We start from the raw sequence: 14392 nt of genomic DNA, 5'->3' as shown, positions 1-14392 counted from the left end.
AACATGTTGTTTTAGTTTTCCTACAGAAGCCAAACAGGTCCATAAATTGTTCTGGGGGCAAACCCTGCTCTGAGCTATGAGAGGTACCTTTTGCCAGAGGGGACGGCAATCCCTCTCCCCAGCGCTTTGCCTCTGCACTGAATTGGTCAGGTCATAGGTCAAGCTATAGTAAAAGGATTCCGAGTCCATGAACATCTTCAGCAACTCTTCAAGTAATCTTCTCTCTAACTTCTCCTTTTCCTTACTTTCCTTAACCTGTAAGAAATGAATCTACTGTTACTGCAGGAATTAAATGGAAAGCATTATGTGGATAATACACAACTCTTTAGGAGAAAAATGAAAATTATCCCAAGGACATGCAGAGACAGTGCTTTAATATAACAAGTAGTTGGAAAATAAGTTTACTAGTAGAAAAATCACTCCTTAATTTAAAACTAATCAAAGGTGAATTCAAGCCCATATCAACTAAACTCTTACTTTCTTTTTATTAGGAGCAGACACATTGGATTTAATATGCGTAAAGGTCTTCAGTAGAAACTTTGAGTCATCAGGAGATGGTATAATCTTCTCTGGCTTGTTAATTCCAAAATGATGCTTCTTACAGAGCTAAATAATTAGGAAGAGAAAGAGAATTCATTATGAGTAATATCTCGTTAAACATTCGAGTATAAGTGCAGAATCGCCGCTAATGCTCATGCACTGTGGGTAAAACCTCACGAGCAGGCAAAATAATCAAGTAGACAATTGATACTAGAAAACAGAGCTGAGGTTTCAAGGATTAAAAAGCTACAGTAGAGGATTAGCAAAGAATACAGGGCAGGATATATTTAGGATTTCGGGGTAGAAACTTCAGGTTAGAACCGTAATTATAATAAGTTCTTATCTAATATAATTGAAGAATAAAATGCTCTGGCTGAGGTTTATTAGTGCTTTAAAAATTAGCATCTAAGATTTAAAATACTGCAAAATATACATCTGCTGTTTTAGGCACACTTCTTTACAATAATCTGTGCTAAACATTCATGCTAGTTAATTGCATGTTTTGAGTGAGAAGATGTCAACAGTCTGCTCTATGGGGAATCTAAAAAGCTGGGCATTTCCACCACTTTCTCTCCTAGCCTCACACATACTAATGAAATCAGAATAAAAACATACTCTCTGGGTTCAGAGATTAAATTTGAAGAAGCAGTAAGTAGGGGCTGCAGGAAATGTGTATTGTAGTCCAACTGACAAAGGTGAGGAAGAGGACAAGAATGTGTTAAGAGGATCTAGAGATGACTATCTGGTTAGAGGCAAGCATTTTACACATAATTTCGTGTGGCTCAACACACAAGAATTCTATTGACCACGTGCAGGCTAATCTCATTGTTCAATACACTGGTTTTATTGCTACGCTAAGGGGTAGATTCCTGTTAAGAGCTAACAATTACTAAATGCTTATTACTAGTAGTGTTTTACTTACAAAGTAACTATTACCAGATGATAAACCAGATGAAAAATTTCAGTGAGAACAAATGCTAGTTCAAGCTTTGACTATAATTCTTTTTTTAAAAAAAAGAAGGAGGCCCTTTCTATTTTATCAAATTCAGAAGTAGACAATTTCGTCAATTATACTTCAGTAAAGCTGGGGAAAAAACTGGAAGTGAAGACTGATAATTGGACTAGGCAATCAAATGTAATGCAATCTTAGTGATTTTATGCCTTTTCAAAGTTATGGCTATCACTCTGTTCACATGGGTTTCACAGCACAATTACAACTTTACATTGCCCCAGCCCTACCAGTGAAGACAAGGGAACTAAAGGTGAAGTGAAAAAGATTTACAGTCATCCTGCCAAGACTAAGCTAACTTAATTTGCCTTCCAATAAGCAAAACTAACCAGATTTGAGATGAAGGGAAGGAGAAAGAACCAAGCATGTGGATACTACTCCAGCAATTCTCTCCTCTCCCCTCTTTCTGCCAGATCATTCCCACCAACACAGAAACACTGATCTTTCCTCTAGCACCTTCACTTACATACTTCCTCCGCCAGCTAGGGTCCTAGGTCTTTGTACTCCTCACTGCCTCCAAACCCTCTCCGCCCGTTCTCCCCCTAGCCCGCTCCAACTTGGCTTTGGCCCCCACCACTCCACCTAAACCTATCTTCAGCGTGAACAATGACCTCCACTTCACTAAATGCAGTGGTGGATTCTTGGTCCTTATCTTAACCACTCAGCATTTGACACAGTTCATCTCTCCCCCATCCTTTCTGATACACTGTCTTACTTGGCTTCCACTGGTCACTGTGTACCTTTTTTACTGGTTCCTTCCCAACCATTTGACTTCTTAATGTCTTGACACCTCAGGGTTCAGTCCTTGACCCCTTTCTCTATCTTCATTCACTCCCTCAAAGATGCCATCCAGTCTCACAGCTTCAAATACTATCTACATGCCAAATTTCTCTCCCAGCTGTGTATTTCCAGCCCCACTCCTTCCCAAAATTCTAGACTCAGAAATCTCAACATTTCCACTTGGATTTCCATCAAGCACCTCACACTCAACATGTGCAAAACTAGACCCTCATCCTCCCTTCACTGCCTTCATCTCCTATGCCTTTCCTCCCCTTGCTTACTCCACTCCACCCACATCGGCCTCTTCACATGTCGGGACTACTTCTACCCCAGGACCTTTGTTCTAGCTGTTCTCTCTGCCCAGATACCCTCTCCCCAGGTACCTTACCATGACCTCCACCCTTCAGCACTTCACCCACCACCCTTACTATGCTCAACTTTTATTTCCCATAGCATTTATTGCTTTCCAACATACAACAGAGCATAATTATGTTGATGTTTATCACTTGGCCCCCTCCACTATAATGTAAATTCTAAAATGGCAGAAATCTTTTACTGACACACAAATCTCCAGGGTCTTAGAAGTACTTGTTATAGGAGGTCTCAAAAAAAATACTTGTTAAGCAAATGAATGGGTTCTGACGCTACAAATATAAGTGGTAACCTCCAGATTCACACATGGGGCATAAAAGTACTCCTGGGAAACCATCACTCCCCTTCTTCCATGAATACACCTCACACACCCTCACCTACGTTAGTGTACAGTCACTGGGGCAGTAGAGAAGCTCTTGTTAGTTCCCTGCTACTGCTTCTGCTTGTAGCACCGAGCAATTGTTGGTTAGCGATTTTTCATATAGAATGTTAATAATTATCGTCATATTCATAATGCTTTTTTAAAAAAACTGAAAACATGCCTCAAACCTCGTTATAGATTGTTGCAATTTTAATATTCAAAACAGGATATTATGCATTTGTCAGACACAGTTATTCCTTAAGAACATTCAAGCCAGCAAAAATTTCCCCTAGGAATCTATCAAAGATGATTCTAAATACCCAGCTATTGGAAAGCAATCTTGGAGCAGCACGTCGAGTCTGCACCCACACTCTCCTGACTCTCAGGATGGGGGTCGTTTTTCTCTGTAGGGCTAGTTTCCTGCTGTGTCTCCTCTAGGATCAGGACCTTGCCCCATCATTCATCTCCTCTCTCCTCTGTTCCAACCTCTCTCTCCCTAACAGCCCCTTTCCTACCACCTTTTAACACTGTCCAAGTTTACCAGAATTTTTTTAAAAATCCATTCCTCAAACCCAGATCTCCTCTGTGAGTTAGCAGGGTACAGTGTCACAGTCACTGCAACTGTGAGGACTACAGTCTGACTGGGGTAGGTCAACGAGTGAAGGCCCGGTGAAACTGCTCAGGCAGAGTGAAACAGGGATCCCCTCACTCTGAAAAGGACAAACCTTCTATCTGTCTAAGAATGTGACACTAATGATTACACCCTGATGTCTCTTCCTCTGGTCCCTTGATACCTGTCTCTCTGGGTTCTTCCCCAACCTCTGACTGTTCCTTTTCTGTCTTCTTTGCTGGCATTCCTATCTCTAGACATGATAGTGGTTCCCAGTGTTCTGTCCTTAGCTCTCTTCCCATCCTTAATGCTCTGCCTAGAAAATTTCAGCCTCTTTCCTCATTTTAACTACTACTATGTTTAACATCATATTTCTAACTCCACTCTTTTGCTCTGAGCTCATGACCCAAAAATATAACATCTCCCCACTACTGACACACTAGTCCCTCAAATTCAGCATCTCCAAAACTGACCTGTCTGTTTCCCAAATCTTGCTCCTTCTCTGGTACATGCGCTCTCAGGCAATGATTACAATACCCACCCAATCACTTAAGAAACCTTGGAGGCATCTTCCATTATTCTCCTTGCTAAAGTCTCTCCTATCAACCCAACTACATCATGCTGATTTTTATTGTATTAATTCAGATCCTTATCTTTTGCCCAGACCAGTGTTTCTCAGGGAGATTCTACTGGCTTAACAGACAGGAAAATTATTTTATGCACAATTATCCCACTTAGAGCAGACAACCTAATAGCCTCCTTCCATGAACTGGAGAATCCCACTCCAGCATCAGGCTTAACACACTGAACACGGCTCCAGGCCCCCATCTCCAACGTAGCCCTTTGTGTTCCCTTCACTGTGCAGGGGCCAAATCTCCACCTGCCACTGCCTGCTTCTGGATCCAGAATCCAGGAGGCCTATGGCCTCAGTTTGACCCACAATCCCATTTATGGTGATAAGATGCTGCTTCTGTCTAGGCCTGGCAATGACTTGTTTGTTTTTCTTTTGCTTTCTCTTTGTACCTCTATCCTCTTTTCTGGGCTTGGAACAGAGCTGATGCAGGCCTAACATCCCTTAACTACCTAATCAACAGCTCTAAAAAAAAAAAACAAAAAAACCCTCTGAAACCTGTTTTTAAAAGTTTGTTACAAGTCCATTTACTGATAAAATAAACCCTGAACTGATAATGAAGTGATTTATAGTCATCGTTTACCTTCTTTAGCATGAATATTCACGATTCTTTAAGAAGTATTAAAGTGTTGTATTGAGGGTAACGTCCCAGACTCACTGGGCATATATAGAATACGTGGAATAACCTTCTGAAAATTCCCCAAAACCGGAGTTCTAAAACAAATATGGCCCCAAAGTTTCCAAATAAGGATTGTGATCTGGATCTGTGAGCAAAGCACAAATTCACTACAACATCTTATCTAGAAATCTCTGTCTCTTAAAACTGATTTTTCTAAATAGAAATTTAAAATTACTTTAAACATAAACATTTTCAAGTAATATTTTAGAATCTTCCATATACACAGTTAACTTTAAAAAAAAAAAAAAAAGAAAGAAAGCACAGACCACTACCTTTTTAAAAGGTAAATTTAAAATCAGTCCTACCAAAAAACAGGGATGGAGAAAATTACTTCTTAGGCTTGATCCCTTCCAGTCCTAAAATGCTTTGTTTAGACAGAGCTCTTGGGATTAGAACATTGTGTCGACAGTGGGATCATCTTCCCTTTTCCAGAAGCCCAGCCAGCCCTGTGTAATGTGTGCTTAGGCCCTTATCACACACTGATACACAGAGTCTCAAAAAGAAAACCACCACCACAAGCACCATGGTGTTCCCCTGGTTTTTCTACTATTCTAGCAACTTACGTTTCACAACCAAGATTAAAAACTGATGTTGCCACTGTCGTTTAAGGAAAATAAATGATTTTACTTTAAAAGTTGGTATCTATCTATGTCCATCTGGAGCTAAAATTTTAAACAGATGTCTACTGGGAAACCAAATATGGAAAATGATGCAGTTATCTATTAAGGTAATAAGATATAGCAAATAAGATACGCAGACATGAAACATAAGCATATAAAACTTTAAAGGATATTTTTTTCAAAAGAAAGAACATCTACGTTCTCATTTATTTGAACTCCACAGATTCTTCATTCCCTTGTACAGATTTTTTTTTAATGGCACACTGCTTTGAAAAATAGTCTGGCAGTTTCTTAAAAGGTTAAACACAGAGTTACTATATGACCCCACAATTCCTTCCTATGTATGGAATTTCTCTTTCTTCCAAGAGAAACGAAAACAAATGCCCACCAGAAACTTGTACACAGATGTTCACAGCAGTATTATTCATAACAGCCCCAAAGTGAAAACTACCCAAATGTCCATCAACGGAGGAATGGATAAATAAAATGTGGTATATCCATACAAAGGAATAAAAAGGAATTCAGTACTGACACGTTACAACAGCATGAACCTTGAAAACATTGTGCCAAATAAAAGAAGCCAGTCACAAAAGGTCACATATTGTATGATTCCATTTATAAGAAATGTTCAGAATAGGCAAACTTACAGAGACAGAAAGCAGATTAGTGTTTGCCTAGGATTTGCCTGGGGTTTGGAGGGAAATGAGGACTGACTGCTAATGAGCACAGTGTTTTTTTTTTTTTAGAATGATAAAAATGTTCCAAAACTGATTGTGGTGATGGTTACAAAACTCTGAATATACTAAAAACCACTGAATTATGTGCTTTAAGTGGGTGAACTGTATAGTATGAGAATTATTTTTAAAACTGGCAAGCAAATAAGCCATATATCAGAACTAAAAAGTCAACCGAGGTAGAAAACTAGAAATTCTATTAATTCCAAACTCAAACAAAAGTGCTTCTGCTCCAGTGACAGAAGACAGCTGAGGCCCTAGAAAGTCTGACAACAGTGACCACACTAAAGAGCCCGAGGGTCCTGCTGGGAAAGAATAAGAGCAGTGGGTATTCAAACCGGTAACACAGACGTCCAAATTACAAAGACATACTAAGAAGACATAAGAACCAGTTATGCTTAAAAAAGTCTTATGAGCATAATACGTGTATGGCCATGAAAAATAATAGGAGTTAAGTAGGAAAAAAATACACAAAGATGCAAAAAGTAAGAACTGTTATGAAAATTTGAAAGTAATTTTGCTCCTCCAAAGAGCTGAGGGCAAATGGAAACAACCATTAAAACTCACCAGAATACTGACAGTGATTATTTCTAAGTAGGGGGATTTTTTTCTCCTCCTCAGTTACAATTTACTGTATAATCAAAAAACAAAACAAAACAAAACAAAACAAAAAGGAAAAAACCAAAATTATCATGCTTCTAAAAGCGCCTTTTAGATGGAGTTATATGAAATTGAAATAAGGATATCAAAAATTTCAATTAACATGTCAGAAAATAAGCAAGTAGTCGTAATTTTCCACGTAGCTGTACTCTGCCCTCCCCCTTATTGTTCACTGTTGTAAAGCCGCATTACCATAAATAGGATTAAAGGAAGGGGAAAAAAGGCTTAAATACAAACTTCTAAAATCATCTTCTTGAGAGAGAAAAGCATGCCAAACTACTCCCTAAAATGGGATCTGGCAAATTTTTTCTTTATAATCACGCTTACCCCTAATTAGTAAGGGTCATTACATATTTCCAATTCTTAACATACTTTTAGTACTCCTGGCAAATGCTGCAGCTCATACCATTTAACAGTGCTGTAAAATTACTCAGCTACGTCACGTGGGGGAATATATCATTTTCACTTTGATTTGCAGATAATCTCTTTCATTTGAGAGTATCAAGAGAGAAAAGGAAAAGTCTTCAGAATACAGACATTTGTAAAGCTCTCATCATATTCACATTTTAAAATTCCACTAAATGTCATTTCCTAATCTTCCCCTCCACCACCCCATTTATACAGTAGTCAGCTACTAATTTCAAATGCTAGATTGGTGGCCACAAAGGGCATCAGGAAAGTCCAGCAAGAGTCCCGACCATCTCTGGATGAGGACAGTTCATTTCACCAGGGTTGGGGTTGCCAGATGCGCAAACTGATGACTGACAGGTGACCAAGGTGCTGGACGAGCTGGTCCCTGATCTAAGTCTAACTATCAGGGTCCTCAGGATTAATACTCAAACCAGAATGCTGCCCAAGGCGTGCTCACCCTCAAGGCAAAGGTTGGTGACAGGAAGCCACATTGACCTTGTCAGCAATCATCCAAAAGACACCAATGACGAGTTTATTGGTTTAGTAAACTGATACAATTTTTGTTAGTCTGGCTGCTCTTTGCTAAATAAAATGCAAACAAAACTGCAAACACCTGCTTTTAATAGGCCCAATGCCACCTAAGTCATCTAAGGATCAGCAATCGTGGGCAGTATTCTATCTCTAGTACCAATTAAAGGACAACATGAAGTACTCTGATCTTCTTTTGATTCCTGTAACAAATAATAGGAGCCTCCTAGGTTCACTGTAATGTTTCCTAATGCTGAATTGTCAAACTTACAATAAAATGTGAAGCATAAAAATAACTTTTACAGGCACATCCCCATTTTATTGCACTTCACAGATATTGCTTTTTTGCTTTTTTTAAACAAAAAGGTTTGTGGCAACTCTGGTGCCATTTTTTTCAGCAGCATTTGCTCACTTCAGGTCTCTGTCACGTTTTGGTAACTCTCACAAGATTTCAAACTTTTTCATTATTATTATATTTGTTATGGTGATCTGTGATAGGTGATCTTTTAATGTTACTGTAAGATTATGACTCACTGAAAACTCAGATGATGGTTAGCAGTTTTTAGCAATATATTTTTAAAGTATGTACATTATTTTTTTAAGCATATTGCTCTTGCACACTTAACAGACTACAATATACGATGAACATAACTTTTATATGCACTGGGTAATCAAAAAATTCGTGTGACTCATGTTATTGTGATATTTGCTTCACTGTAGTGGTCTGGAACTGAACCCACAGTATCTTTGAGGTATGCCTGTATTTAGTTTTTTAAACAATTTAACCCTGTCCCAAACTTCCTTCCCAAGAACTCAGCCTAGAAAGACACATATTGAGTTATGAGTCAGTGGGCCCTCTGCTGTTCAGGTAACAGGGAGGCAAGCTCAGTTTAGTGATACGGACCGGACGGCCTGAGTCCCGGTCTGGACGTGCCAGCTGTAAAGTAAATCCTCCGCCAAGCCTTCTTTCTTCGCCTGCACAATATGGATTGTAACTGTGCCTACTTTAATACAGTAGTCCAAGGGATTAAATATGATAATCCATTTAACCATGAGGGCCTGCCTGGCACATCACACAGTGATCAAAATAGGTTAGGACTATGGCAGAGTGATGACATCCCTGCAAAGAGTGGTGCCATGTCCCCACACTGATTGCAGAGAGGATACAAATGCTTTCATGGGTTACTTCTACCAGGCGGTGGCAGCTCCTGGTGTGGAGACAAACACTGGCCCTGGGCAATCTCATTATCTTGGCCTTAAGTCACTCTACTTGTGGGCCTGGTTTCCTCTTGGAAAATGAAAAAGTCTCACTAGATCAGTGGTTTTCTTTTTTTAAAAAACAAAAATACTTTGTTTAAAAAAAATTACGAAAAAATATAGCCTTAGAAAAATGTCAAGAAATACAGGTAAAAGAGGATATAGTAAAAGTTAAATCTCACCTTCTTGACTCTCTCCCCTCCCCCAAATCAGCTTTCAAACTGCTGTGCAAAGTCCTAGGGATCCCTACAAGCAGAAGGTGGCTTTCCAGGAGAGGCCAGGCAGGCAGGGCCCCCAAGGAACCCTTCTTCCCCCATCACCACCTCAACCAAAGCAGCTCTAATGTTATGCATCTATTTATATACTGGATTTCACAGATTTTAAAACAAAAGATCCACTACTAAAGTGAAGTTTGAAAATCACAAGATTAAATTACTCTAAAGATTACTCAGCTCTAAAATCATATGATTCTGGTCTATTAAAGCAAATCCTCATACTTGCTATTAAATCTATACCAAGTTTCCCTAAACTTTCCTGAGACTTCATCTTACCTCTAGTTCAAGATCCTGAGGTTCCATTTCAGAAAGTGATAGCACAGCAATTTTGGTAACTTTACAGACCTCATGGTCTCCTGGAAGTTTGCCCACCAAAGCTTTCTGCCGAATTAAAATAAGCCACCACGGAAGATCTGAAAGAGAAAAGCCATATTTAATGTCTGTTTCTATAAAGTGCTACTGTCCTGGCAAACTGTAGGTGAATAATCTAACAAAATGTGCAAAAGATAGAATCCTTTAAAGCAAAGCGCACAACAAAGATACACAAATGGCCCTTGAATGTATGAAAAGATGTTCAGCGGAGATGTACATTAAACTGTTGCAATACCTGGAGATAATAAAAAAGTATGACAGCACATTTGCTGGCAAGGCTGTGGGAACCAGGTACTCTCATAGTGCTGGTGGGAACACAGATACTACTTTTCTGGAGGGAAATGTTGTGACAACTAACAATAATACATATGTACTTACCTTTTAACCTAGCAATCCCACTCTTGTGAATTTACCCTGATGATACACCTCAACAACACAAAAGTATATACACTAAAATCTATTCATTGCAGCAGTCCCTAACTGCAAAATACTGGGAAAAAATTTGAATGGCTAGACACAGGAAAATGGTTGAATAAACTATGGCACATCTATGCAGTGGGGTACTATGCACCTGTGAAAAAGTTAGAACCATTCTATGAACTGGTAAGAAGTGATTCCTGGATATATTAAGGGAATAAACTTGATATATTATTAATATATAAGGGTATAATATAATAGGGTAAAGTATTAAATCACAGCACAAAAGAGTACCTAGAGCATGGCTACCCTTTCTGTAAGAAAGGTAAGAGAAAATATGCATGTATCTGCTCATCTGTACAAAAAGAAAGAGAAAGAAATTAGAAATTAATGAGACTGGTTACCTAACAAGGAGTAGGTGGAAATGAGCTAGTAGGAGGAAACAGCAATGGGATAAAAGGGACTAGCTTTCTGAGAATACCCTTTCACATAGTTCTGACTCTTAGAACCATGGTAATGTTTAAAATCTCCTCAAAAATAAAAAGTTCTAATCAACCAGAATGTGGAGGGAACCCAAAACAAAATGCTAAGAGTAACCCAACTCTGTTACAGATAAAAAATGTAGCCACACTGTAGGAGAGGAGAAAAAAAAAAACTAAATAACTTTGGAAAACAGTATTTTGCAAGGATAAAGACAAAAAGAATTGTATACAATATTGTACTCTAGTTAATGAATTTATTCTTCAAAAGGGTATGTGTTAGCAATTCCAAAACTACTTTATGTATACACTAGGACTGAGCAAATAAGCAAACATGTTGAAGAAAGTGGAGGAGAGGGGTGTAAAGCAAGTGAAAGAAATATTTAATAAATACAAGAGAGAAAGGAAAGAAAACACTTAGAGGCCCAATAGTTATCTTTTCAATCCAAAGTTCTAGTTCCCATAAAATATTTTTATTTAAATGAGAAATAGTCTATGAAAGACAGTATGCAAAAGCAATTTTTCATATCACAAGGCTAACACCCTTTAAAAAAACTACCTAATCGATAACAAAAATAAAAGTAATTGAAACAGTGTTTCAGGAGTTCTTTATTAAAGAAAAATGGCATAACGGATATATATCCTCCTTATGAAAAAAGATTTTAAAAAGGGATATATAGTATTTTAGTTTCCCCCATTTTTCCCCCTAAATATTAATAAGCTTTCATTTTAGGGACAGTGTTTTGGAGATGTGCTTTAAACATTTCATAAATCCAAGAGTTTGAAAACATTTCATAATTTATAAAGTAGGGTGCAAATCTATTCCAAAGTTTCAAGGCTTTTATAAGTCATTTCATTATTCATTATCATTAAACTCTAACTGAGGACCTATAATATGCTGGGAAGAATGTCAGGCATGGATTAAGGTTACCAAGCACCTAACACACAATAAACATAACCCATAATAAATAAGGTGAATGTCAATACAGTCTGTTGAATAAAAATAAATCCTTACCATAAGTCTCTTAACCTTACAAGAATAATTTCTGTTTTACACTGAACAATTTAGAGTGTTGGTAGCTGATCAGACAAGCCAATATTAGGAAGCCCTCTTCCTTGTTTATGTCTTCTTGTCTTCCTATTGACACGGGGAATTGCAATTTAAAGAAATCACAGCAATGACAAAAACACAATGTGCATAATCAAATGTAATAAATGTCTTCCCAATAAGCCATCTAATGGTATAGTACCAAAAATAGAAAAATATTAAATTACAAACAGAAGTTTTACCCCACACATAGACTAACTTGGGAAACCAAAAGGTATGCTTTTTTCCAAAAAAAAAATTGGTATTGCAATACTGAAATTCAACGTATGAACTCAAATACATTTAAAAATAAAATATGCGTATTTTTAAAGTTATTTATCTACTCATACACAAAAAATGAAAAACTGAGGTGCTTCTGTAAAAAACATTACAGACTGAATTCAGTATACCTAGCGGGTTATAATGAAGATTAAATCTGAGAAAATATAATGTAAATGATCTTGAACAACAGAAAAAATTTTTTTAACATTTTTTATTGATTTATAATCATTTTACAATGTTTTGGAGAAAAATATTTTTTAAATAGTAGCTTTCCCTTTTCAGAGAAGCCTCAATATTTTGAACTTTGAGGCCAGAACTCAACTTCAAATTTCAGCTCAATTATTTATTTGCCACGTACTGCAGCATAATACTTAACTGCTTAAATCTCAGTTTTCTCATCTGTAGATTGGGATAAAACTGCCTATTTCAGAGAGGAGCTATGAGGATTAAATAACTTTTATAATTCATGTTATTACTACTAAGAGCTAATGTTTACCAGGTAGCAAAACATATTATAAAGCTACAGTAAATAAAACAATGTGATGCCCGTATAGGAACGGATAAATGAATACTAGAAAAGGACAGAGAAGACAGACACAGGTACCCATGAAAATATGGTCTGTAATCTAGTACATGATGACGGAGAGGGGAAAGTATGGTGTTGAAAAACATACTGAAGTATTTGCAGATAAATATATATCTGGAATCTGCTTTGAAATAATTTATTGAATAACCACAAATAAAAATGTACTTTTATAGTTGACTTCCACCCAGATCTACAAATTTCATTAGGTTACTATCTCATAAGTCTTTTAATATATAGTTTCCTGTCTTTCTGTTTTCAATCTCACACGTTGCTCAAAATGAAAAAAGTAAGAGTAAGATAGAAAACTGATATTTACTAGTTATAATCTAAGTAAGTTGGGATGACGAAAATGTCCTGGAATTAGATAGTGGTGATGGTTGTACAACCTTATGAAGATACTAAAAAACCACTGAATGGATACTTTAAAGGAGTGAATTTTATGGTTTGTGAGCTATGTCTCAATTTAAAAAAAAAAAAAGCTCCTTCTAGGAACCCTACTTCAAAATGACACCTGCACCCCAATGTTCACAGCAGCACTGTTTACAACAGCTGAGACATAGAAACAGCCTAAATGTCCAAAAACAATGACTGGATAAAGAAGATGTGGTATATTTATACAATGAAATACTACTCAGCCATAAAAAATGACAACATAATGCCATTTGCAGCAACATAGATGTTCCTGGAGAATGTCCTTCTAAGTGAAGTAAGCCAGAAACAGAAAGAAAAATACCATATGAGATCACTCATATGTGGAATCTAAGGAAAAAAAAAAAACAAATACAAAACAGAAATAGACTCATAGACATAGAATACAAACTGACAGTTGCCAAGGGGGCGGGGGTGGGAAGGGACAGACTGGGATTTCAAAACATAGAACAGATAAATAAGATTATACTGTATAGCACAGGGAAATATATACAAGATCTTGTGGTAGCTCACAGCAAAAACAATGTGACAATGAATATATATATGTTCATGTATAACTGAAAAATTGTGCTCTACACTGGAATTTGACACAACATTGTAAAATGACTATAATTCAATAAAAAAATGTTAAAAAAAAAAAAAAAGCTCATTCTAAAGTACAAAAGATTTTCCTAGGAGTCTTACCTATCAGAGTAGAGAATAAAAAACTAACAATATATTTCCTGCCAAACACAAAGATATAGGTATTTGAAATAGTGTTCAAAGGAACAATTAAAATGATCACAATGGAAAAAAGACAAAATTTTGAATTGGACACTGAGACATTTCCAGGCAAAATCACTGACTCTAGAAAACAAAGCAAAACAAACAAAAAACCTCATGGGAAATAACAGCAATCGGTATTCCTGTAATTATTTTGCCTTAGCTGAAACAAAACACAACAATAACATGTAGAAGCTTGGAAGTCTGGCAAAAATGAGCATGTTAGTTACAAGGTTAAATGATCCAAATATATTTTCTCTAGTTTGAGTTTTAAGGCAAGAAAAACATAGATGTACAGCATCACTATTATTTAGCAATCTGAGTATCCATCAGGCATAATTGTCATAAAGTTTTTAAAAGCACCAACACAGGTTATTCCATTAATTTATATCACCCACCAGAAAAGAAACTTGGCTTGATTAAAGCTGCCACACTGAGATCTGGATATGTGGTGTAATCAACCAAGTATCAAAGGTAACTTAGTCTAGCAAGGTCTTTTGGCATAAAGATA

The 14392-nt window shown here is 37.0% G+C and overlaps 1 protein-coding gene across 7 annotated transcripts in view; it reads right to left on the bottom strand.

Annotated features, from left to right (window-relative positions):
- The window catches only part of INPP5F (inositol polyphosphate-5-phosphatase F), a 77162-nt gene that overhangs the window by 33555 nt on the left and 29215 nt on the right, over positions 1-14392 (bottom strand). For 6 of the 7 annotated variants that reach the window (XR_010381997.1, XM_064488489.1, XM_064488488.1 and 3 more), the window contains exons 3-5: positions 9744-9880; positions 478-606; positions 88-255 (exon numbers count right to left, since the gene is read on the bottom strand). Coding sequence is in view for 6 of the 7 variants with exons in the window: in XM_064488489.1 (XP_064344559.1) it covers positions 88-255; positions 478-606; positions 9744-9880 (434 nt within the window). In the remaining variant the exon portion in view is untranslated. Of the gene's footprint in view, positions 1-87; positions 256-477; positions 607-9743; positions 9881-11750; positions 11769-14392 lie in introns of those variants that run through there. The other variant, XM_064488486.1, reaches the window with a different exon arrangement.

The sequence above is a fragment of the Camelus dromedarius genome, chromosome 8 (genome assembly GCF_036321535.1).
Source record: "Camelus dromedarius isolate mCamDro1 chromosome 8, mCamDro1.pat, whole genome shotgun sequence".
In the NCBI taxonomy this organism is placed as follows: Eukaryota; Metazoa; Chordata; class Mammalia; order Artiodactyla; family Camelidae; genus Camelus; species Camelus dromedarius.
Note: the sequence above shows the minus strand (reverse complement) of the source record. Positions and strands in the feature narration are given on the sequence as shown.